General features: G+C 46.5%; 2 protein-coding genes and 1 non-coding gene across 3 annotated transcripts in view; 1 reads left to right on the top strand and 2 right to left on the bottom strand.

The window, feature by feature from the left end:
• RS1 (retinoschisin 1) overlaps positions 1–1,802 on the bottom strand; it is a 30,958-nt gene extending 29,156 nt beyond the window's left edge. The window contains exon 1 of the mRNA XM_011940218.1: positions 1,710–1,802. Coding sequence (XP_011795608.1) covers positions 1,710–1,761 — 52 coding nt within the window. The 5' untranslated portion in view covers positions 1,762–1,802. The remainder of the gene's footprint in view (positions 1–1,709) is intronic.
• Positions 1,803–4,571: 2,769 nt separating this feature from the next.
• Positions 4,572–4,644, bottom strand: TRNAV-UAC. Its single transcript has one exon. It is a non-coding gene; the product is annotated as a tRNA-Val (tRNA).
• Positions 4,645–5,668: 1,024 nt separating this feature from the next.
• Positions 5,669–23,038, top strand: part of PPEF1 (protein phosphatase, EF-hand calcium binding domain 1) — a 152,134-nt gene continuing 134,764 nt past the window's right edge. The window contains exons 1-3 of the mRNA XM_011940215.1: positions 5,669–5,891; positions 14,914–15,007; positions 20,334–20,513. The gene's annotated coding sequence lies outside the window, so the exon portion shown is untranslated. The remainder of the gene's footprint in view (positions 5,892–14,913; positions 15,008–20,333; positions 20,514–23,038) is intronic.

Raw genomic sequence — 23,038 nt, 5'->3', positions numbered from 1 at the left:
AAATCTGAGAGTGAGCCCTGGGGGTGTCTGAGAACCAGGAGTATTTGGATCTAAGCCTTGAAAGAGTCTGCTTAGATTTTCTTGCTGGGGAAAGAGGAGGGGCAAGGAGTACAGGAAAAACAACAAAACCCCAAAGCGTCTTAAAGTAGAGTTACTGGGACAAGTTGCAGACTATTAATTGCAAGGGAAAAAAATCCTAACAGACAACTGGTTTACATGATCCCTACTTAGAAATATACCTTGGGGTTTGCAGAATGACCTTGAAATTATATCGTCACCAGTCTTTCCAAATACGGAGAAATGTGACTAAGTAACAAAAGTCATCGCTTGGGAAACATGGTGAAAACCCCTCTCTACAAGAAATACAATAAATTGGCCGGGCGCGGTGGCTCAAGCCTGTAATCCCAGCACTTTGGGAGGCCGAGACGGGCGGATCACGAGGTCAGGAGATCGAGACCATCCTGCCTAACACAGTGAAACCCCGTCTCTACTAAAAAATACAAAAAACTAGCCGGGCGAGGTGGCGGGCGCCTGTAGTCCCAGCTACTCGGGAGGCTGAGGCAGGAGAATGGCGTGAACCCGGGAGGCGGAGCTTGCAGTGAGCTGAGATCCGGCCACTGCACTCCAGCCTGGGCGACAGAGTGAGACTCCGTCTCAAAAAAAAAGAAAAAAAAAAAAAGAAATACAATAAATTAGCCGGATGTGGTGGTGCGTGCCTATAGTCCCAGCTACTAGGGAGGCTGAGGCAGGAGGATGGCTTGAGCCTGGGAGGTTGAGGCTGCAGTGAGCCGTGAAACCAAGAATTCTGATTCCCTGCTTGTGTGAGGTGTGAGTTTCACTGCGTCTTTCTACCAGGTCATTTACAGAGCACAGAGACCTCCTTCTCCCTGCTTTTTAATTTATTTTCTGTAACACACACAAATACACGATGTCCACAAAGAAGACAGTCAACCAATTTCGATCGTCTGGATGAACCTGAGGAGAAATTCTGAGCAGATGGGTACTTGAGAATTGAGAGAGGCATGAAAGAATATTACTTCAAAGATTGAGAGGGAATTGGAACTGGATGACATTTTAGAGATTTGCCCTTATTTTTTCCTAATTGAGGCATATCACTTCTGCTAGGGTCATATTTAGAAATTTTAAAATGAGTGAGTGTATTGAGTCTGTGGGGTTTCCTGACTCTCAGTTGGATTATGTTTTTTATTAGATGCCAGTGGTACTGGGCATGTTACATTAATCCATATTTAAACTAGGGTGACCTTACGTCCTGATTTGCCCTGGATGGTCCTGGGTTACACCTGTTGTCCCAGCAGAATTATTAATAGCATCCTCCTCCACCGTCAATAGCATTCCGGTTTGGAATATTAAATTCTGCAATCACTCCAACTTTGACTCCTAAAAGTTTTCTAGAATATGCCATAATTTCTCATTAATTATTGCAACTCATGGCTATTTTATAGATTTCTGAAACCCATCCTTTTTTTCTGCTGGATTTTAAGCATCCTTTGAACTTTAGAAGGCTCCTCACAGAACTGGAAAGCCATCCACATAAAGACAACTGTTGTTCATTAATAACACATGTTAATTAACATGTGTTGCTAATTAATAATATTGATATCATTCAGGTTATATTCCTATTTATCAATGATATTAATTAAATTATATATTAAGCATGCAATGAATGTCAATGGTTGAATAGCACATACCTTCATAGCCAAAGAGAAGTAATAGCAAAAAGCCTTCTATCTTGCGTGACATCTTCCCCTCGTCCTCGGCCGAAGCTCTACCTTACTGAACTGGAGAGCTGGCCCAGGAGCAGGGGATTAAGTTGAGCCCTGGCCTCATTAAGCATCTTAATCCATTTAGTTCTTAGGTCTTCGGCTGAGCCCCATCAAGTTAACCCACAGAGTTACCTGCCTCAACAAGGAAGTTTCATGGAAGATACTTGCATCAACTGAGATTCAGTTTGCGAGGAAGATACTTTTCGTTCTTTGTTTCTGTTTTTGTTTTTGATGGAGTTTCGCTCTTGTCACCCAGGATGGAGTGCAATGGCGCCATCTCAGCTCACTGCAACCTCTGCCTCCCGGGTTCAATCTAGTCTCCTGCCTCAGCCTCCCGAGTAGCTGGGATTACAGGCGTCCGCCACCACGCCCAGCTATTTTTTTTTGTATTTTTAGTAGAGATGGGGTTTGGACCTCCCAAAGTGCTGGGATTACAGGCATGAGCCACTGCGCCCAGCCCATACTGTTTTCATTCTATCTTAATGTAAGGGAAGCAATGGAGGGAGAGAGGAACTACACCCAGAAGTCTCAGGTCTTCGTCGTTTCTTCGCCATCATCTTCTAGGGGGTGACCTTGAACAATTTCCTGCCACATAAGCACTAACATTCTCGAATTGTATTAAAATGTCATGGATTCCCCTCTTTGAAAGCAACTAGGCATCATGTGCACACCTACTCACCCAGGAAAATGCTAAATTTCGTGGTGGTGGGAGGACAGTTACACAAAGCTGTGCATTGCTGTGTTACTTTTAACGACAACAAATTGGAAACAATCTAAATGGCCAAGGTTAGGGAGCTGGTTAAGTAAATCAGGAGATGAGTGCAGCCTGGTAGGGTTAAGAGCACAGACTGCCAACCCAGACTGGCTGCCAAATCGCAGCACTAGCACTTGTTACATTGTGACCTCAGGGCAAGTTATTAACATCTCTGTGCCTAAATTTTCTCATCTGTAAGATGAGATAATAATGCCTACTTTCTAGAGTTATTTTGAGGCTTACAAGAGATCATATATACAAAATACTTAGCACAGTGCAAGACATAATTAGCTATTATTTTTACATCATCATTCAGAATAAAGTTGATGGGAGGAAAAGGGCAGTTGTTTAATAGGTATAGAGTTTGAGTTTTGCAAGATGAAAAAGTTCCAGAGATCTGTTTCGCAACAGTGTGAATATACTTAACACTACTGAACTGTACACTTAAAAATGATTAAGGTGGGCTGGAGGTGGTGGCTCACACCTGTAATCCCAGCACTTTGGGAGGCCAAGGAAAGCAGATCACTTGAGGTCAGGAGTTCGAGACCAGCCTGGGCAACATGGTGATACCTCGTGTCTACCAAAAATACAAAAATTAGCTGGGCATGGTGGCGTGCACCTGTAATCCCAGCTACTCGAGAGGCTGAGGCAGGAGAATCACTTGAACCCAGGAGGCCGAGGTTGCAGTAAGCCGAGATGGCGCCACTGCACTCTAGCCTGGGTGACAGAGCCAGACTCTGTCAAAAAAAAAAAAAAGAAAAAAGGCCGGGCGCAGTGGCTCATGCCTGTAATTCCAGCACTTTGGGAGGCCAAGGCGGGCGGATCACGAGGTCAGGAAATCGAGACCATCCTGGCTAACATGGTGAAACCCCGTCTCCACTAAAAATACAAAAAAAATTATCCAGGCGAGGTGGCGGGCACCTGTAGTCCCAGCTACTCCGGAGGCAGACGCAGGAGAATGGCGTGAACCCGGGAGGCGGAGCTTGCAGTGAGCTGAGATCACGCCACTGTACTCCATCCAGCCTGGGCGACAGAGCGAGACTCTGTCTCAAAAAACAAACAAACAAACAAACAAACAAACAAAATGGTTAAGGTGGTTGAAAAAAAGAATTAAGTTGAAGTAATTGTAATAACAGGGAAAGAGTTATAATAAGTTAGGAAAAGACGCAAATTTCTACACTGTTAAGGATGCACAACTAGGTTGAAAAATGCAGAGAAAAATACTGAGTGACCTTTCTCATTTTATTTTTTTGCTACCACCATCTCACCATGGCCCACACCCTCATTCCTCTTGTCAAAGATAAAAAAGCCAATATTTAAACAAATAATAAACTCCCCAAACGAAACTGTAATGAAATAGTAAAGAGGAACAGAAAGAAACTAGAGAAACGTTTGCTCATTCAACCAGTATTTATTGAATGTCTACAAGCCTGACATTTATTTTATACTGTGTATGAACTCTATTCCACAAATTCTACTGCTGCATTATAAAGGACTGTGGGTTTTTTTTTTCTTGCTCTGTACATCAGAGTTTAATGAAAAATAGAACTTTTAATCAGAGTCATAATAATGATCGACCTTTAATAATTCAGCTGCAGTCAAAGCGCTGCTGTATTGCCTGCCACATTTTAGTTGGAGGTTGGGTGGCCGGCCCTTGCTGACTTGCAGGCAAAGGGCAGCCAGGTGCATTTCCCAAGCGCCCGATTTTCCGAGGCGTACTGGGAGGAGAGGTGGGGTAGGGCCCGGCCAGATCGGGGGCGCCGGATTGGGTCTAGGACTTCGCCTGGCCCCTGCCCTCCACTATTTCTCATGTCAGACGATGGCGGCAGCGACCTTGTGGGATAGGAGAGGGTATCTGTTATTTCACTTCTGCGAGAAAAACATGCCAAAAATTTTAAAAAGAAGAAAAGGACAAAGAAAAACACTTTGTGGTCGCGTTTTTGTGTAACCGAAACACTTTTTTTTTTTTGAAAAACCCAAACACACCAAACTCCTGGAGGATTAGGAGGCAAAAAGGAGTCGCCTTGCGACCGTGGTTCCACTGGGGCTCGAACCCAGGACCTTCTGCGTGTAAAGCAGACGTGATAACCACTACACTATGGAACCGCCACGCGGACACAACTCGTTGAGACTTTATTCATAGACTCATAGCAGTGCCAGCTTCCTCCCCCCCACTCCGCCGGAGCCCCGCCCCTTCACCGTGATCCTGCTCCCGAGGCGCGGGGTTTGCGGCAGCTCTGGGTCGCTGGCTCCGGCGTTTGGGCGGCGCGTCATCCCTGTCCGCCAGAGTCGCGGCCCCTGGGACCAGGGCGAGGCCGGGGCCCCGGCCGAGAGCACCTCCCCGCTATCACCTGTCCCCAAACTTTCCCTCAGTCGAGGTGCCAGCGGGGCGGCTCGACGGCCGGAAGTGCACCCTGCTCGGGCCCTGCACCTCCGGCAGCTTCCTCCGCCCGCGAGGGTCCGGCGCTTTCCCATTTCCCCTACCAGCAAACTGATCCTCGGCCTCCCGGCCCACTTGCCCGTCGGAAGTCAGAAGGCGGCGTGGAAGGCCTCGCTTCTGGGGCAAGGAGGACAGGGGCAACCCTTGGAACCAAGTCAGGCAGCGCAGGGGATGGGGGTGGGCCGGGGCGCACTTTTGCTTTGGCGCCTGGCTTGCCGGGGTTGGAAAAGGCCTCTGGTTAGCGGGCCCTTTGCCCGAGGGTGTGGACCTCTTCCCGCTCCCCTGCCCCTTCCCGCAGCCTTCTTCTCCTCCAGAGGCCAAGCCTAGGGAGGTGCAAATGTCAGGGCTTCCGTTAGGTCCCCTTGGTCTAGGGCTGCAGGGATGGGGGGACGAAGAGGTGTAGATGGGCCACCCCTCTATGGCTTCCAGGGAGGCAGCGGCCCTGGCCACGTGATTGAGGGGCCCAGTGCAAAATGAAGATGCCAGGCACCTTGTTGTTAAGTTCTTGAGAATTTCACACGGTAACAGCAGAGTATTCAACCCGGCGCGGAGTCCCTGACTTGGTGGCAGTACTGCAGTCTGGGTAAGGGGCTGGTACCCTCCATCACAAAGGGTGCTTCTTGTTTTTCATCGTCAGTGTCATTTGCCTTCTTCAGGGCTTCCAGATGGATCTTCGTCACCACCCTAGGATTGCTTACCATCCTCAAGCTTGAAAACACACCTGTAATCATTTGGCGGGGGTGGGGGGGCGCATCTTCAAGCGCCCAGGTGAACTTTGTCTGCAGGCAGCAGCTGTCCTTTTTGCTAGATCTTCCGCTGAGGTCGGTAGGTTGATAAAGTGATACTGATTTTATGGCAGGAACTCCCTTCAGCTAACTCCTGTCTTCCTGGGAAGGCCTCTGGAAGAAACCAGGTGGGTGCAGGGAACACTAATGTGGGGGTCACGATCTGGATGTTCGTCTTGATTTGGCCATTTATGAGCTGGGTACTCGAGCTAGTCTGTTTACCTCCGGTCTCAGTCTCCTTTGTGAAATACAAGGGTTGGACTAAACACGTCCACTTTCACCTGTGGGTCTCAATGTTATGCCCATCTTCCAGGTAGGAAAACGGAGGCAGTTATCTGCCATGTAATCCCCCCCCACCCCCCCCAGAAATAGAGGTAGGCTAGCTAGTGGCGTGGGTTTTTCTAGTACCTGCTTCCCGATGCCTTCAGTTAGCTCCCTGTCATATTCATCATGGGCCCCCTTCTAGTCTGCTTTTTTGGTGAGATATTTTCAGAGGCCTCTGGAGCGCTTGATGCCTAGATTGTGGGCCACGAGATGACCAGAGTGGCCAGTCACCAGCCAGAGGATGCATTCGTGAGAGCTCCACGTTTCCCACTCAGGACTCCTGGGAAGCCTGATAATAAGTGTTTCTCACCTGTTTCCAAACCCCTAGCAGTCAAAAACAAGATCGCCAAGAATTGGCCCTAAAATTACACCCACTGGTTGTGTTTTGGATGGTGTCTCTAGGAAATGCTTTGCTCTCCAGCCCCCCACATCCCGATTTTTCTGTCTGCCCCTGGCTCTAAAGGTATGTTTGCCAAGTTCCCATACTTAGCCTCCGTGTAGAAAAGAAGCTGGTGTTACTCTGTTGCATGCAACACAGGTATCTGCCTTTGATGAAAAACTCTTGTTCCTTTTCTCCATTCCAGGAAGGAAACTATGTTCTGTTCTCCCCACCGCCCCTCACAAGGTGTCATCACAATCTTTTCTTTTTTTTTTTTTTGAGACGGAGTCTCGCTCTATCACCCAGGCTGGAGTGCAGTGGCGCGATCTCAGCTCACTGCAACCTCTGCCTCCCGTTCAAGTGATTCTCCTGCCTCAGCCACCCAAGTAGCTGGGATTACAGGCACCCCCCACCATACCCGGCCTACTTTTTGTATTTTAGTAGAAATGGGGTTTCACCCTGTTGGCCAGGTTGATCTCGAACTCCTGGCCTCAAGTGATCCACCCGCCTCGGCCTCCCGAAGTGCTGGGATTACAGGCGTAAGCCACCGCTCCCAGCCCCACCCAGCTTAAATTCTGTGGTCATTTTTATCACTTGCTTGTTCGCCCTTTCATTTCTTCCTTGTGCTTGTTGGTAAAACCACAGTCTCTCACATCTGACTATCTCCCTACCCTGCCCCTGAACACGGCCCAAGAAGAACACATCCAAGCTGACTGGTTTCACACTGAATTCATGACTGCTTAGCTCAAGTGAGCCCTTTCTGCAGTCCAGAATATGTGTCCACTTCTCCTAAAGGACAGTTTCATGTCTTGTCTCCGTAAACCTCCTGTACCCCCAACCCCAATCTCGGTTACAGCTGATGACCTAGCTTCCTATTGCGGTGAACAAATGGAAGCAATCAGAAGAGAACTTCTGCAAGTCCCCTGCCAGCCACCGTCTGCTCTCATGCGCTTCCTCCAGATCAGAATGAGTTGGGACTGGCTAACTGTATGGTAGGGGCTGTCCTGTGTATTGTAGGACGTTTTGCAGCATCCCTGGCCTCTATTCGCTAGATGCCTGTGGCACACATCCTCCCCCACCACCCAGTTGTGATGACTCAAAATGTCTCCTGGGGTACAAAATCTTGGGAGTTATTTGGCAATATCTGGAAACACTTTTATTGGTTATGACTGGGAGAGGGGTACTATAGGCACCCAGTAGGGAGAGGCCGGGGCACTGCCAAACATCCTGTGGTGCCAGCTACTCTGGGGGAGTGAGGCGGGAAGGATCCCTTGAGCTCAGGAGGTCGAGGCTATTGTGAGCCATGATTGCACCACTGCACTCCAGCCTGGGTGATAGACTGAGAACCTGTCAAAAAAAAAAGGCCGGGTGCAATGGCTCACACTTGTAATCCCAGCACTGTGGGAAGCTGAGGTGGGCGGATTGCTTGAGCTCAGGAGTTCGAGACCAGGCTGGCCAACATGGCAAAACCGCAACTCTATTAAAAAAAATACAAAAACTTAGCCAGGCGTGGTGGTGCACACCTGTAGTCCCAGCTACTCTGGAGGACTGAGGCGGGGAGGATCCCTTGAGCCTGGGGAGGTCAAGGCTGCAACAAGCCCAGATTGCATCACTGCACTCTAGCCTGGTCGACAGAGTGAGACCCTATCTCAAAAACGAAAACAAAAGCAAAAAAACAGGATAAAGGTCTCTTAATTCTACTTCCACCTGTGCCACTTCCGTTTCTCTGCTCTCCTTTATAACACAATTCTTAGATTGGTTTTTGGTGCTCTCTCTTCTGTTCCTGCCCTTGGGACTTGTTCTAACACTCCACGAAAATTCCTCTGATCCAGTGACTTCCACATTGCTACACAGAATAGCTCTTTCTTTTCATCAGATTTGATGTACCAGCAGCGTTGACAACAGCCCATCACTCCGTTTTGAGGTACTCTCCCCTAGGCATTTAGGATGCCGCCCTTTGGCGATGTTTATTTCCTCTCACTGCATACTCCCTGTTGGTTACCTTTGCTAGAGCCTCATCTCTTTGACCTTTAAACACAGCCGTACCTCAGAGGTCTTGGTGCTTGGACTTCTCTATTCATTCTCACCACCCCAGCGACCTCATTGAATCTAATGGCTTTTAATACCATTGAGAACCTAGAAGATTGCAAGTGTGTATCTCTAGTCTAGACTTTTCTCCCAAACTCCAGACCTACATGTTCAACATCTCCATTTAGATGTCTGTTAAGCATCTCACATGTCTGTGCCCACGCTCCTGATGTTTCCCCCCAAATCTACTCCTCTCTTGGTATGTTTTTTCTTTTTCGGAGACAGTTTTCCTCTGTCGCCCAGGCTGGAGTGCAGTAGCGCCATCTCAGCTCATTGCAACCTCCGCCTCCTGGGTTCAAACAATTCTCGTGCCTCAGCCTCCCGAGTAGTTGGGATCACAGGCGTGTGCTACCACATCCGGCTAATTTTTTTTCTGTACTTTTAGTAGAGATGGAGTTTTGCCATTTTGGCCAGGCTGTTCTCGAACTCCTGGCCTCAAGTGATTCACCCATCTCAGTCTCTCCAAATGTTGGGATTACGGGCATGAGCCACCGCGCCTGGCCTCTGTCTTCTTTATCTCAGATAATGACAACTTCATCTTTCCAGTTATTTAGGCCTAAAACTAAGAATCATACTTGATTCTTCTTTTTCTCACACCCCCAATGTAATCTTACTAGCAAGTGATCTATCTAGAATCTTCTAGCTTTCTGTCATCTCCCCAGCTATACTCTAATCAAAGCCACCATCACATTTTGCCTGGATCATAGCCAGTAGCCTCAGATCTTGGCCTTCTAGCTTCTGCCCTTTCCTCTCTACAGACTATTCTCCACACAGTAGCCAGAGTGGTCCTTTCAAGATCTAAATTAGGTCTCATCACTCTGTGCAAAACCCTTCAATGGCTCCCTACCTCAGCTAGAAAAGCTGAAGCCTTACAGTGGCCTACAAGGCTTGTACCTCTCTGATTATAAATCCTCTTGCTGGCCAAGCATGGTTGCTCATGCTGGTAATCCTAGCACTTTGGAGGCCGAGGTGGGCAGACACTTGAGGCCAGGAGTTTGAGACCAGCCTGGCCGGCATGATGAAATCCCATCTCTACTAAAAATACAAAAATTAGCCAGGTATGGTGGCATGCACCTGTAATCCCACCTACTTGGGAGGCTGAGATGGGAGGACCGCTTGAGCCTGGGAGGTGGAGGTTACAGTGAGACGTTACTGTGCCGTTGCCCCCCAGCCTGGGTCACACAGCGAGACCCTGTCTCAAAAACAAAAACAAAAATCCTATGACTTTGCCTTTGCTTTGACTCCACTCCAGCCACACCGGCCTGCTTGCTACCCTTCGGTTACACTAGGCCTCTCCTGCCTCGGGGCCTTTGCTGCTGCTGCTCTCAGCCTTGTATAGTTTTTCCTTAAATCACGCTGTTGCTTGTTCTCCCACCTTGCTCGGGTCATATCCAAATGTCTTCTCAGTGAGGCCTTTCCTGACTACCTACTGAAAATTGCTATTATTCTTTTCCATTCATGCTAGAGACTCACTACCCCCACCTTCCTGCTTATTTTTTCTCTGCAGCACTACATTTCTTTTCTTTTTTTTTCTTTTTCTTTCTTTTTTTTTTTTTTAGACAGCATCTCTGTCGCCCAGGCTGGAGTGCAACGGTGTGATCTCAGCTCACTGCAGCCTCTGCCTCCTGGGTTCAAGCAATTCTCCTGCCTCGGCCTCCTGAGTAGCTGGGACTACAGGCACCTGCCCCATGCCCAGCTAATTTTTATATTTTTAATAGAGACTGGGTTTCACCATGTTGGCCAGGATGGTCTCCATCTCTCGACCTCGTGGTCTGCCCTCCTCGTCCTCCCAAAGTGCTGGGATTACAGGCGTGGGCCACCGCGTCTGGCCTGCAGCACTAAATTTCTACATATTTACTAATTTATTTTGTTGATTGTCTGTCCCCACCATCCTCGACTGGAATGAAAGTTCCATGAGGGCATGGATTTGGCTTCGTTCTCTGCTGTATTACACAGAGTCTAAATAGTTTCCAGCGTATGAGTAAGTGCTCAGTGAACAGTGAATGTGTCTTGAAAACAATGTGTCAGTGTTGAGGGTGACTCAAGCCAGGGCAATGAGTTCCAGTTAGAGCTAATCCTGGGCTTTTGCTTGACTTCTTGAGCAGAGACGTTTCCTAATTCATCCTGGACTTGAATGTGAGATGATCTAGAGGCTGGCAGTTCTGCTGCCATCTTACTATTGCATTATATTAGGGCTCTTGGTTGCATACAACAGAACCCTCTTGTTCAGAATATTCACTTCTCTTCCCCATGTAGGATTTTGACACCATGGCCCCCCTGATAGACTTGCCCAGGTGACTTGCTTTGCCCAGTTGAATGTGAGCAGAAGTGATGTGTATCACTTCCAAGCAAAAGTGTAAGGGCCAGTGTGGTGGCTGCTTCTGTCCTTCCCCTTTGCTACAAGAAGAACAGCAATGCTCCAGAGACAGGTTGACCTGAGTTTCAGAGGGAAGGCTCCATGTTACAGAACCACAGCCCATCTGCACTGGCTGCGGAACTGGAGTGCCAAATAAACCTTTGTCATTGTAAGCCACTAACGTTTGGGGTTGTTACGAAAGCATAACACCACCTAAGCGGCTTCAATGCTCCCACTAGTTTAAGAGGAGAAGGAGTTTATTAAAGGACACCAGGTGGCTCACAGGATCTCCAAGAAGGCCTCAGTGACTCCAAAGCCAGGAATGATGTCCACATCTCCCTGAAGGACTGTACCAGCGCAGGTGCACACTGCTGCCTCCTCTGAGTACAAATTTAGTAACTCAAACCAGTGTTGGAGCCCAGAATCTTGACCACTGCTGTCTCTGGAAACTGGACACCTCTGCCACTAACCTTGGCAGAAGGTGGGCTTTGGGAGCCCTCCACGTCTTCAGGTTGCCCTCTTCTGGATTGAAGTCGCTGGCAGAGCTTAGTTTACCTGCCTGTGCTCTTGCTATCAAAGAGACTAGAAAAACAAATTTCTTGTTTCTGCTTTGGGGAGTTAGGAGTCAAATGGGAGGAATTACCAAGACATAGGGAGGAGGTTCAGAAGTTAGTGAATGACCATGAAGCATGAAAGACATCCACGACCTGCTGGAGACCTGAGGATGGAGCTGACACCAAGGGATCCCAGCTGAGCAATAGAGCAGCTGGGTGCGGTCACTTACATCCTGGCCCCAGTCATGCATATACCATTGACTCTTCAGTTATTTGAGGAATCCATTCCCAGCTTTGCTTAAGCCAGCTGGAATGGGCTTACTGACACTTGCAATGGAAAGAGTCCTAATGATCTATGTCTAAAATGGACGAGCCTTGGCACAGTGGCTAACAGTGGTGCCCTGGCTCAGATGCCTGAAAGTTTTGGTTGTTCTCAGTCCCTAGTAAGTGGGGATGAGGCTGACAGTCATGGGAATGGCCGCTTCTGGTAGAGTAGGTGTATTAGTCTGTTCTCACGCTGCTAATAAAGACAAGCCCCAGAATGGGTAATTTATAAAGGAAAGAGGTTTAGTGGACCCACAGTTCCAATGGCTGAGGAGGCCTCACAATCATGGCAGAGGATGAAGGAGGAGCAAAGGGACGTCTTACATGGTCGCAGGCAAGAGAGATACGAGAACCAAGCAAAAGGGGAAGCCAAAACCATCAGATCTCATGAGACTTACTCACTTTTATGAGAACAGCATGGGAAAGACCTGCCCCGTGATTCAATTGCCTCCCCTCCGGGTCTCTCCCACGACATGTGGGAATTGTGGGAGCTACAATTCAAGATGAGATTTTGGTTGCAGCACAGCCAAACCATATCAGTAGGGTTGTGGTTTCCTTGTCTCCTGGGGAGCCAGTAGTTCTCATGTACAGCAGGGCGTTTGCTCACGTGTGGCACAGTAACCAGGCCAGGTACAGTTATATAGTGGGCAACACATCTGTGGCAGATACTGCTAGTTGCTTATCCAATATTCATTCCTCTTTTCCTCAATGAGAAAAGTAAGAAGAACACACAGTTGTACAGTGCTTGCTGTGTATTAACGACTATTCTAAGTGCTTCACTCCTATTAACTCATTTAATCCTCAAGAGAACCCTGTACTATTATAGTTTGCAGGTGAGAAAATCGAGGCACGAAGTAAGTTGGTAACTTGACCAAGTCACACAGTGACATAAAGAAGCAAGGTTCTAAGCTCAGACCATCTGGCTTCATGGGCTGTGCTTAGCCTCTGCACTATAGTGCCTGATTTTGTTTGCTTTGGTGATGTGTCTGGCTAAAACAGCTTCATTTCCTTGAAAGGAGGTAGACCCATTTGGCATCCCCCTTTTTGCCCACAGTTCATCTCTTTCTGCCTGGAATGTGAATGTGGTGCTAGAAGGAGGGCATCACTTTCTGTTGTGATCACCATTTTGCACCCATGAGTTGACAATTGGGAAGAAGAAAGCTGCATGGCTTGGCTCAAAGAAGGAAGGCGCCTGGGTCGCAGCCCCAGATTCCCTACTCCAGATTCCTTGTGAAATGAATAATAAAATCCCTCATTTTTAATGCTACTGTTTAGTAGAAGTTTCAGTTACATGAGGAAAAATACAGATCCTACTGATTGAACCTTTCCGTGTTGCTCACCCGTAGCTCTCTCCTGTACCATTTTGACAATGTCTTTAATTTGCCCCCCAGCTACCGAGGGCTTGCCCTGTGTTCCAGGCCCTTGGTGGAAGTTGTTCATTATCACATGCCTGCAGTATGTCTGGGAACACAGTGTTGGGTAGCGCAGGAGCTTTTTTTAAAAAAGTGTATGACATGGTCTCATCTCAAGAAGTTTGAAGAGCATGAGTTAACCCAAAGGACTTATTTGTTCCAAGATGTTAATGGAAGATAATGGCTTGACGTGGTTTTCCTAATGTAGGATGTTGTTAGATCTGAATTTGGGTCCGGTCTCCTTTCTCTTAAGAAACTTGACAAAAGAGAAGGCTGATGAGGGGTAGGCAGGGTGATATGCAAAAACCTGTCTAATAGGAAAGAAGGCCTCACATGGTATACCTCTCCAGACCAGCTATCTATAACCTTCACAATCACCCGCAATTGCTTTCAATGAGATTACATTTCCTAGAGATGGCCACTCGAGAGAGAAACAGATCAGCTTAGAATGCTTTGTCTCCCCCTCTCTTACTTATCTTGAGATGTGCCTAGTATCTTTCCCTCTCTCTCTCTCTTTTTTTTTTTCTTTTTTTAATTTGAGGCAGAGTCTCACTCTCGCGCCCAGGCTGGAGTGCAGTGGCGCGATCATAGCTCACTGTAGCCTCCACCTCCTGGGCTCAAGTAATCCTCCTCACTCAGCCTTCCAAGTAGCTGGGATTACAGGCACCCGCCACCACGCCTTGCTAATTTTTGTATTATTAGTAGGGATGGAGTTTCACAATGCTGGCCAGGCTGGTCTTGAACTCCTGACATCAGGTGATCTGTCTGCCTTGGCCTCCCAAAATGCTGGGATTACAGGCGTGACCCACCGCGCCCGGCAGAGATGTGCCTAGTTTCTAAAGTCACTCCCCTGCGACTAGGTAACTGAACACAAAACAATTTGACTACTACTGCCCACTCCTCTAGAGCCCCATTGAAAAGGCAACACCTGATAGCAGCCAGTGCTAATCGGTGATGGAAATGAAATGGGTTACTCCCTTGACTTCCACAACACTTACTGACTCACTTGTTTCCACATCGATTCAACTGGGCACGCATTAAGACTTGCCTCTAAGCTTTCTGCACAGTCTGAAGGAAAGATTTCAAGTGTGGAACAGGTGTTAAACTCCAGTCATATTGTGTATTTTTACTAGTGATTTCAAGAATTGGGGATCTTTTGGATACACTTAGGGTAGAGTTCTAAGGCCATCTACAGTAATAAAAGCAAAACCAATTAGTAGGTTGTTTAATTCATTTAGAGGCTGTCTGCAGGCTAGCAGTTTTCCTCTGCTAAATCCTGTTAAGATGCAGTGGGTTCTATTTTGTGCAGACGGAGCAGGCTGCCATGACAACTGTCTGTGAATATTATTTCAATATTAGTCATACATTTCCAGCGTCTGCCTCTGGGCTCAGTGTTCTTCTAAAGCCTGGATACACATTTATTCTTAATGGACCTCTCCTGGACGTGTTTACAAAAAGAGCAAAAACAAAACACTTTCAACTGACTGGCTTTTTTTTTTCTTTCAGAAGAGAAATTTGAATGAATTCACACGACTGAAAATGGATTGTGAATCTTATTGTCATTTTTTCTTTTAGAAAAGTGATTTTGATGTGAACTTATATTGTGCCGGACTATAGATTTTATTGACTAGATGCACTACACCAGGATTTGGAAAGTTCCCCTGTAGGCGTGTAGTCCTTACAGTAAAATTATTATTTTTTTTCATCTAACAGTATCAGAAAGAATCTTGTAGTTGCCTGTGGTAGAAGACCCAACCCAAACTGGGCAAAACCAGTTTCAAACGAATCTGGTTTGAAACTTCCAAAGGTAAGATTTGATCCAGAGACTTAGGTTGGAGGGCTCCGGCTCCATTTCCCTGCCTTTCGGTCGGCCCTTCCCCATGTATCACTTTCACCCCCTGTACTGGCTCTTCTCATGGTGACAGCCTTGCTCAGAGCACCACACTAGGGGGAGATGAGTGAGTCTGTCCCGGCACTCTCTCCAGGTACCCCAAGATTGACTCATAATACTTTTCTTTAGCTATGTGCCCACCCCAAACACTCCTTTTTGTCAGGAGAAGAGGATATGCCGTCTGAGGCCTGAATTATGTTCTTGTTCCTGAAAAGTTGCTGTTGCTTGGGGAGTGGATTCAGGTAATTGGCTTAAGTCAGCCAGGGCCCACACTTAGAGTTGGGAGCTGCGCCAGTCCCATGCAAATCACATGGCTAAAAACAGGGAGCGGGGGTGATTTCAAAAAGGAAAACTGTGCTTCTGTTACAAGGAAGTTAGGGGACTATTTGCTAGCCACATGGTTAGGGAACAGAATGCTGGCCTAATGATAACAATAATAGCTAACATTTATTAAATACTACGAGCCAGGCACCAAGCTGCTTTACAGTTGTATTGGTTAGAGAATATGTTTGGCTGCCTGAAATAAGGTAAACGGAACAGCAGGGGCTTAACACAGAGCGCTTGGTTTTCGTCCCACATGATAGGAAGCCAGGAGATACACAGTGTCACATTGTCATCCAGGTCTCAAGCTTGCCCCGCCCTCCTGCATCATGGTTTCACTATTCTCTGTGTGAGGCTTTCCTCCTAGTGTGCACAGGATGGCTGACCCTCCTCCAGGCATTGTGTCCTGGTTCCAGGCAGAATGGGGGAAGGACAAAAGAGAAGAGGCGTGTGCCAGCTGAGTCTTTTCCTTTTTATCGGGAAAATAGCTCTTCCGGAAGCCTCAGCCTGTAGATTTCTGCTTATATCTCAATGGCTAGAACTGTGTCACGTGACTACCCGTAGTTGCAAGGGAACCTGGCAAATCAAGTTTTGTTGGCTGAACACTGCCACCTAGAACAAAGCTGGGGTTTTATTAGTAAGGAAGAGAGGGAGAATGGACAGTAATGATCAGTGGCTGCTACGATGTGTATTAACCATTCATTCGTTATGTCAACCCAGTGTGGTTGGTGCTATCCCTAGCCTCGTTTTATAGTTGAAGCAGTAGGCACAGAGAGGTTATGTAATTTGCCCAAGCTCACACAGAGCTGTTAAGTGATTGAGCTAGAACTTGAACCCAAGCAAGCTGACTCTAGAACCTTATTCTATTATGTTCCTAGACACTTCCTGACCCACTGGCCAGACCACATTTCTTCTCTAGGATGTATATCCACTTGGGAAATGCAGGCCTCTCCTAGAAATGGTAGCTAATACTTGTTTAGCACTTTATAGTTTACAAAGAGATTGTCGCTTAAATTATTCTCTTTATTCTTTTTTTTTGTTTGTTTGAGACAGAGTCTCACTCTGTTGCCCAGACTGGAGTGCAGTGGCACGATCTCAGCTCACTGCAAGCTCCACCTCCCAGGTTCAAGCAATTCTCGTGCCTCAGCCTCCGGAGTAGCTGGGACTATAGGCCCACACCACCGTGCCTGGCTAATTTTTGTATTTTTAGTAGAGACGGGGCTTTACCGTGTTGTCCAGACTGGTCTCGAACTCCTGGCCTCAAGTGATCCACCTGCCTTGGCCTTTTGAAGAACTGGGATTACAGGTGTGAGCTACAGCGCCCGGCCTATTCTCATTTTTCAAATGAGGAAACTGAGGTTTAGAAGAGTTATGTAAGTTGCCTAAGGTCCTCAGGTTGAAAGTGGCAGAGCTGGTATTTCCTCAAAATTATAAAAACTTACTCCTGTTTCCCTTTCTTAATCTTCCTATTCTTCTCTGCACACAAGAGTTCATTTCTAGTTTTTTAAAATGACAGTATTTCACTCTAGGCCATATATTAACTTCATAACCTTCTCAGGAAAACCAATCCAGAGAAATCTTGGCTCTCTCACCTACTTGTTTTCACATAGGCCACCAGCAGGAATGTGGCACATCAGTGGGAACTGTGACAGAAGTAAATAACGGAGGCCTGGAAAGGGAGGTGGTTTTTCTCTCACATCATATAAAATCCAGAGCTTCCGGCAGAAAATGAAAGTGTTAGTTACAAATAGCTCTTATTGACCTGTTAAAGAGTTATTAAACATAAAGACATTGTTTGTCATTAGTTACATCAGATTAATTTGTTACTTTTCTTTAAAACTATTTCATAAATTGAACTTGTCACCAAGTAAGAATTGACAGGCCGGGCGCGGTGGCTCAAGCCTGTAATCCCAGCACTTTGGGAGGCCGAGACGGGCGGATCACGAGGTCAGGAGATCGAGACCATCCTGGCTAACATGGTGAAACCCCGTCTCTACTAAAAAATACAAAAAACTAGCCGGGCGCGGTAGCGGGCGCCTGTAGTCCCAGCTGCTCGGGAGGCTGAGGCAGGAGAATGGCGCAAACCAGGGAGGCGGAGCTTGCAGTGAGCTGAGATCCGGCCACTGCACTCGGGTCTGGGGGACGGAGCAAGACTCCGCCTCAAAAAAAAAAAAAAAAAAAAAGAATTGACAGCCCACTTCACTGGGATAAATTAGAGAAGTTTCACTATATTACTGACACGTCAGTTTGCTTATGATTATTATTTCTCTCGTTCTTTCCCAAGTCTTTGAAATCTTTAGCTTTAGGCATTGCTTTAGTTACATATCACAACATTCTTTTGTTTTGGCCTTACTACTGAGTAAACCATAAAAATTGCAAGACCATTGTAGAATTAATACATTTTAGGGAGACGTGAGAGTTCAGTCAAATATATTTAAGAAATACATTGGTTCAGTTCAGAAAGGCAGGACAACTCGAAGCAAGGGGGAGGAGGGGCAGTGGCTTCTGGGTTATAGGTAGATTGAAAAATGTTCTAGTTGACAATTGGTTGAATTTATCCAAAGACCTGGGATCACTAGAAAGGAGATGTTTGGGTTAAGGGACTGTGGAGACCAAAGTTCTTTTTCTTTTTCTTTTTTTTTTTTTTTTTGAGACGGAGTCTGGCTCTGTCGCCCAGGCTGGAGTGCTGTGGCCGAATCTCAGCTCACTGCAAGCTCCGCCTCCCGGGTTCCCGCCATTCTCCTGCCTCAGCCTCCGGAGTAGCTGGGACTACAGGCGCCGCCACCTCGCCCGGCTAGTTTTTTGTATTTTTTAGTAGAGACGGGGTTTCACCGTGTTAGCCAGGATGGTCTCGATCTCCTGACCTCGTGATCCGCCCGTCTCGGCCTCCCAAAGTGCTGGGATTACAGGCTTGAGCCACCGCACCCAGCCCGAGACCAGAGTTCTTATTGTGTAGATAGATGAAGCCTTCAGGTAGCAGGCTTCAGAGAGGACAGATTGTAAATGTTTCTTATCCGACCTAAGGTCTGTGCTCATATTAACACTGGAGAGGTATAATGAGGCACGTTGGATCCCTGCTTCTCGTCATGGCCTGAACCAGTCGTTCAGGTTAAATTTTAAAGTGCCCTCACCTAGGAAGAAGGCCATTCCAGTGGTTGGGCAGGGAGCGGGGGGATGGGAGGTTAAATTTTTTCTTTTGGTTTACACTCCAAAAGCTATGAACGAGGCCAGGTGTGGTGGCTCACGCCTGTAATTCCAGTGCTTTGGGAGCCCAAGAATTTGAGACCAGCCTGGGCAAGATGGTGAAACCCCATCTCTATAAAAAATAAAAAAATTAGCGGAGTGTGGTGACAGGCACCTGTAGTCCCAGCTACTTGGGAGGCTGAGTGAGGAGGATTACTTGAGCCCAGGAGGTGGAGGCTACAGTGAGCTATGATCGCGCCACTGCACTCCAGCCTGGGCGCGATCGTAGCTCACTCTCGACAGCGTGAGACCCTGTCTCAAACAAATAAAAATAAAGAAAAAGAGTACTATGTTACAGAGCAGTGCCACTCAAAGTGTGCTTCACCGTCACCTGGGAGCTTATTAGAAATGCAGCTTCACAGTTCACAGCCCCACCCCAGACCTACTGAATCAGATTGGGATTCAGCAGGGATTGGGCCCAGGAATCTGTGTTTTGACAAGATCCCTAGGTGACTTGTAAGTGCATTAAAGTTTGCGAAGTGCTGTTTTAGAGTTTTACGCAAGTGAGTTGTAGGACTGACAGATTGTGCACCTTTTAAATATTGGTGAAAATAAGAGCTTCGGCTTTAGTAAATTAGACCTGTATTGAATCCTGGATTCTCCTTTGAAAATCTCCCAATCCTAGTCTCCAGTTAGCTACTCCAGGTCACGAGCTCAAGTGTATGCTTGACTCCATCCCCTATCAACACCTTCACCTAGTTAATCCACATTCAACCTTCCACTGTCAGGTCAAAGATGACTTCCTCAGAGAAGCCTCTGCTCAACCTCCCACCTCACTCTCATAAAATGAATACTTGTCGTTTGCAATTTCACATTTATGATTATTTGATTAATGTTTACTTCTCCTACTAGCCCATAAGCTTTAGGAAGGAAGAGACCTTATCAGTTTTGCTAACTGGTATATCCTCAGGGTATAGAACAGTACCTGGCACATAATAGATGCTCAACAAGTATTTATTCAATGAATATATGAATGAAACCAAGCCAGGAATAAGTGCACAAAAGAAAATGCTCTGAAAGGTTTTTCCAAAGACTTCTCCATGAACTCTTAATCATCTAAGGCAGTAATAGTGAGGGTTTTGAAAAGAAAGCCCTGGATATTTTCCAGGCCTTGTTTTTTGTTTTTTGTTTTGGCCGGGGCTGGAGGTGGGGGCATGGAACAGGGTCTTACTCTGTCACCCAGGCTGGAGTGCAGTGGCACTATCTCAGCTCACTGCAACCTCTGCCTCCCAGGTTCAAGTGATTTTCCTGCCTCAGCTTCCTGAGTAGCTGGGATTACAGGTGCCCGCCACCATGCCCATCTAATTTTTGTATTTTTAGTAGAGACAGGGTTTCACTATGTTGGCCAGGCTGGTCTCGAACTTCTGACCTCAGGTGATCTACCCGCCTTGGCCTCCCAAAGTGCTGGGATTGCAGGCATGAGCCACCGTGCCTGGCCCAGGCCTTGTTTTATCAACATTCCTCCAAGAAACAAACTTTTCTTTGTTTACCATGTTCATGAACACAAAAATGGTTGACAGGGATGCAATGGTGGCAAAAAGAAAGCTGGAATCTGCCTTTCAATAAGCAAGAAATAGTCCTCTCATCCAGGTCATGTCATCCACATTCCATTGGCAGGTATTGTCGTATCTGCATCCTACATTGTGAGGTCACCAAGGCAACCTATTGATCATTCTAGAATCTACCTCTTGAAGATTCCAAATGAGACTGGGAAACCCTCTTCAATAAGACCTGTGTGAGGATAGATTGTGTCCTGAGCCTGCAGGTCAGACTGAAAGAGTCAAAAACCAGCAAAGTTAAGATCTAGGAGTCTGTTCCCCTTGAACCTGTGTGGACCTGATCAAACCTCGACGGAAAGGTAAGAGCACTCAGTGGACCAGGTGAATTGAGGGTGATCTGGGTAGGCATGGGGCAGTGATCAAAAGTTAACCTGCGGCCTCTGACTGTTTAGTTGTTTAGCCCAACTCTTGTGGTCTTTATGTTTTATGTATGAAGTTTGTTATGTTTTAATATATACGTATGAGGTGGAATTGGGTCGCCTTGATGTCCTGGAAAAAGTTCTGGTCACTGAATCACAAGACTGTGACTTTGGGGAGGCCACCTAACTTCTCTGGGCAATGGTTTCCTCTCCTATAAAATGAAAATGTCTGAGGGCCTTTCTGGACAAGTCCAAAGGATCAGAGTATCTCACATTTCAGGCTCAGCTGTTACAGAGCTCTGGGCAGGGAACCTCATGATGGTCTTACAGAGTTGACTCCATTCTCTGCCTAGATCAGTTTTGTCCAATTCCCAGTGCTTTAACATGAGAGGGAATTGCATCAGTGTGTAGTCTTTGTTTTACTTTTATTCTTGGAATGGCAGATTGTAGCTCCTGCAGAAGGAAAAGAAGAAGAAATAAGGAATTACAAAATTGCTCTACATTGACTCATGCTAGATGTCAATCTGAGATACATGTAAAACATAAGCACATACAAGATAAAGAAACAGATTGTGGCAATATTTAAAAATATCCTAGCTTTCTAAATTAGAAGCAGTTCTGATAAGCCTATTTGGAATTCATGTGAAAAATCCGTAACTCTGACAATCTGAACTGTACATGGCAAAGGTAAATTGCTTCTAGGCAGTAATTGTAGGTGTAGGTTTCGAGGGACTATACAGTAATCAAGTCTCCATTGCTTTGTAGATAGCCCTCACTCCTTGGCCTCTTACTTTCCAGATTGCTTCTTTGTTAGCCTCCCTGTTGGCTCCTTCTTTTCATTCTCTTTAATGTCTCTATTCCCCAGTGTTCTGCTTTTGCCTCTATAGCCTTACTCTACAAGCTCTCCCTGGCTATTTTATCTTCTCTAATCACTTCAGCTATTGTCAGCAACCTCATGACCTATTTAATCTGACTCTCCGGTCCTGATTTATTTCCTGAGCTCCAAACCCAGACTTCTACTGCCTATGGGATATTTCAACAGTGAGGTCTCACAAGTACTGAAATTTAGCACACGGCTAACCCAACTCATGATTTTTCTCCACCATAAACTCACTTGTCCCCCTTCATGTCCGACTCTTGTACCCTTTAATACCCTATTGCAATGAATATCATCATCTCCTATACTGTAAATTACAAGAAGGCAGAGACCATGTCTATCTTGTCCACCCCTTGTAACCACAGCACCTACCATAGTGCCCGGGGCATGGTAGACACCTAGTAAATATTGTTGAGTAAATGATGAATCTATTTATTTTTCCAAACTAAAAACCTTGGAATCCCCCTCGATGTCTCTTTCCCCCTCACTCTCCATGCCCAGTCTGAGACCTGTGGGGTTTATTACATAAAACACTTTTACATTTGGCTCCTCCTTCCGCTTCATCCCTGCTGCCATGACTTGAATTCAGCCCTTACCATCTATCTCCTGGATTATTGCAGGAGCCTCGTCATTGGTCTTCCTGTTGCCTGCTTTTCCCCATTCATCACCATCTGATCCCCAGAGTGATCTTGCACCTTGAATCTTATCAGCTTACCCTCAGGCTCCCCTTGACTTAAACAGAGTTTGCAATCTGGCAGCTTTAAGAGGAATCCACGCAGTCTGTACGGCGTTTTGAGAAAATGGGAATGACTGTATTTTGTTGATTCTAAGATGTATATATTTTTTTTCACCTTTTAGCAGCTCTGATATTGGGATGTGTCTTGAAATGGACAGTGTCATAGTTTGATCAGTGGTGGTGGTCTCTCTTATTGGTACGTAAAACAGCAGTGCACCCTATAATCAGTGGCTTCATAAATTTGCTGAAACATACTCATGCTAACATTTAAAAATAAGGAGATCATACTGACAACTATCTTCAGCTTCTCTTGGGAAATTACATCAGGCAACACTGGGCTGTGATTTCTGGACAGCCGCCGAAGATGGAGCTACCAGTAAGTAGCAGCTACCTCATTTAGACAAAAACTTGCTACAGTGGCTCATGGTTTCCGCCCAGGCTGCTTTAGTCATTTGTATTATCTGCCCTAGCCCATTAAGCATTTGAAAGGACAATCCCTGACTGATAAGTTGAAGTCCAGATTCTCTGCTGTGATTTATAAGAACACACAGGTGGCACCAACCTACCTCCCCTAGGTTAATGCTCCCAACCTTTGCTCTGTACTCCCTCTATCCCCCAATCTCGAATATAACGGGCTCCCATGTTCCCTGCAATGTCTTTGTCCATCTTTTATGCCCTATGAAACATTTTCTGGCGTTCCCAGGTCGAGCTCATTTCTTTCTGGACTCCAGTAGTACATGAGCGTATCTCTGCAAAAACCGCAGTTACTTTTCCGCTAACCTAAAGTACAATTCTGTGTTTTGTTTTTGTTTTTGTTTTTGTTTTTGAGATGGAATTTCTCCCTTGTTGCCC

The sequence above is a fragment of the Colobus angolensis genome, unplaced genomic scaffold (genome assembly GCF_000951035.1).
Source record: "Colobus angolensis palliatus isolate OR3802 unplaced genomic scaffold, Cang.pa_1.0 Scaffold188, whole genome shotgun sequence".
NCBI lineage: Eukaryota > Metazoa > Chordata > Mammalia > Primates > Cercopithecidae > Colobus > Colobus angolensis.
This window is presented reverse-complemented; position numbering and strand designations above follow the sequence as displayed.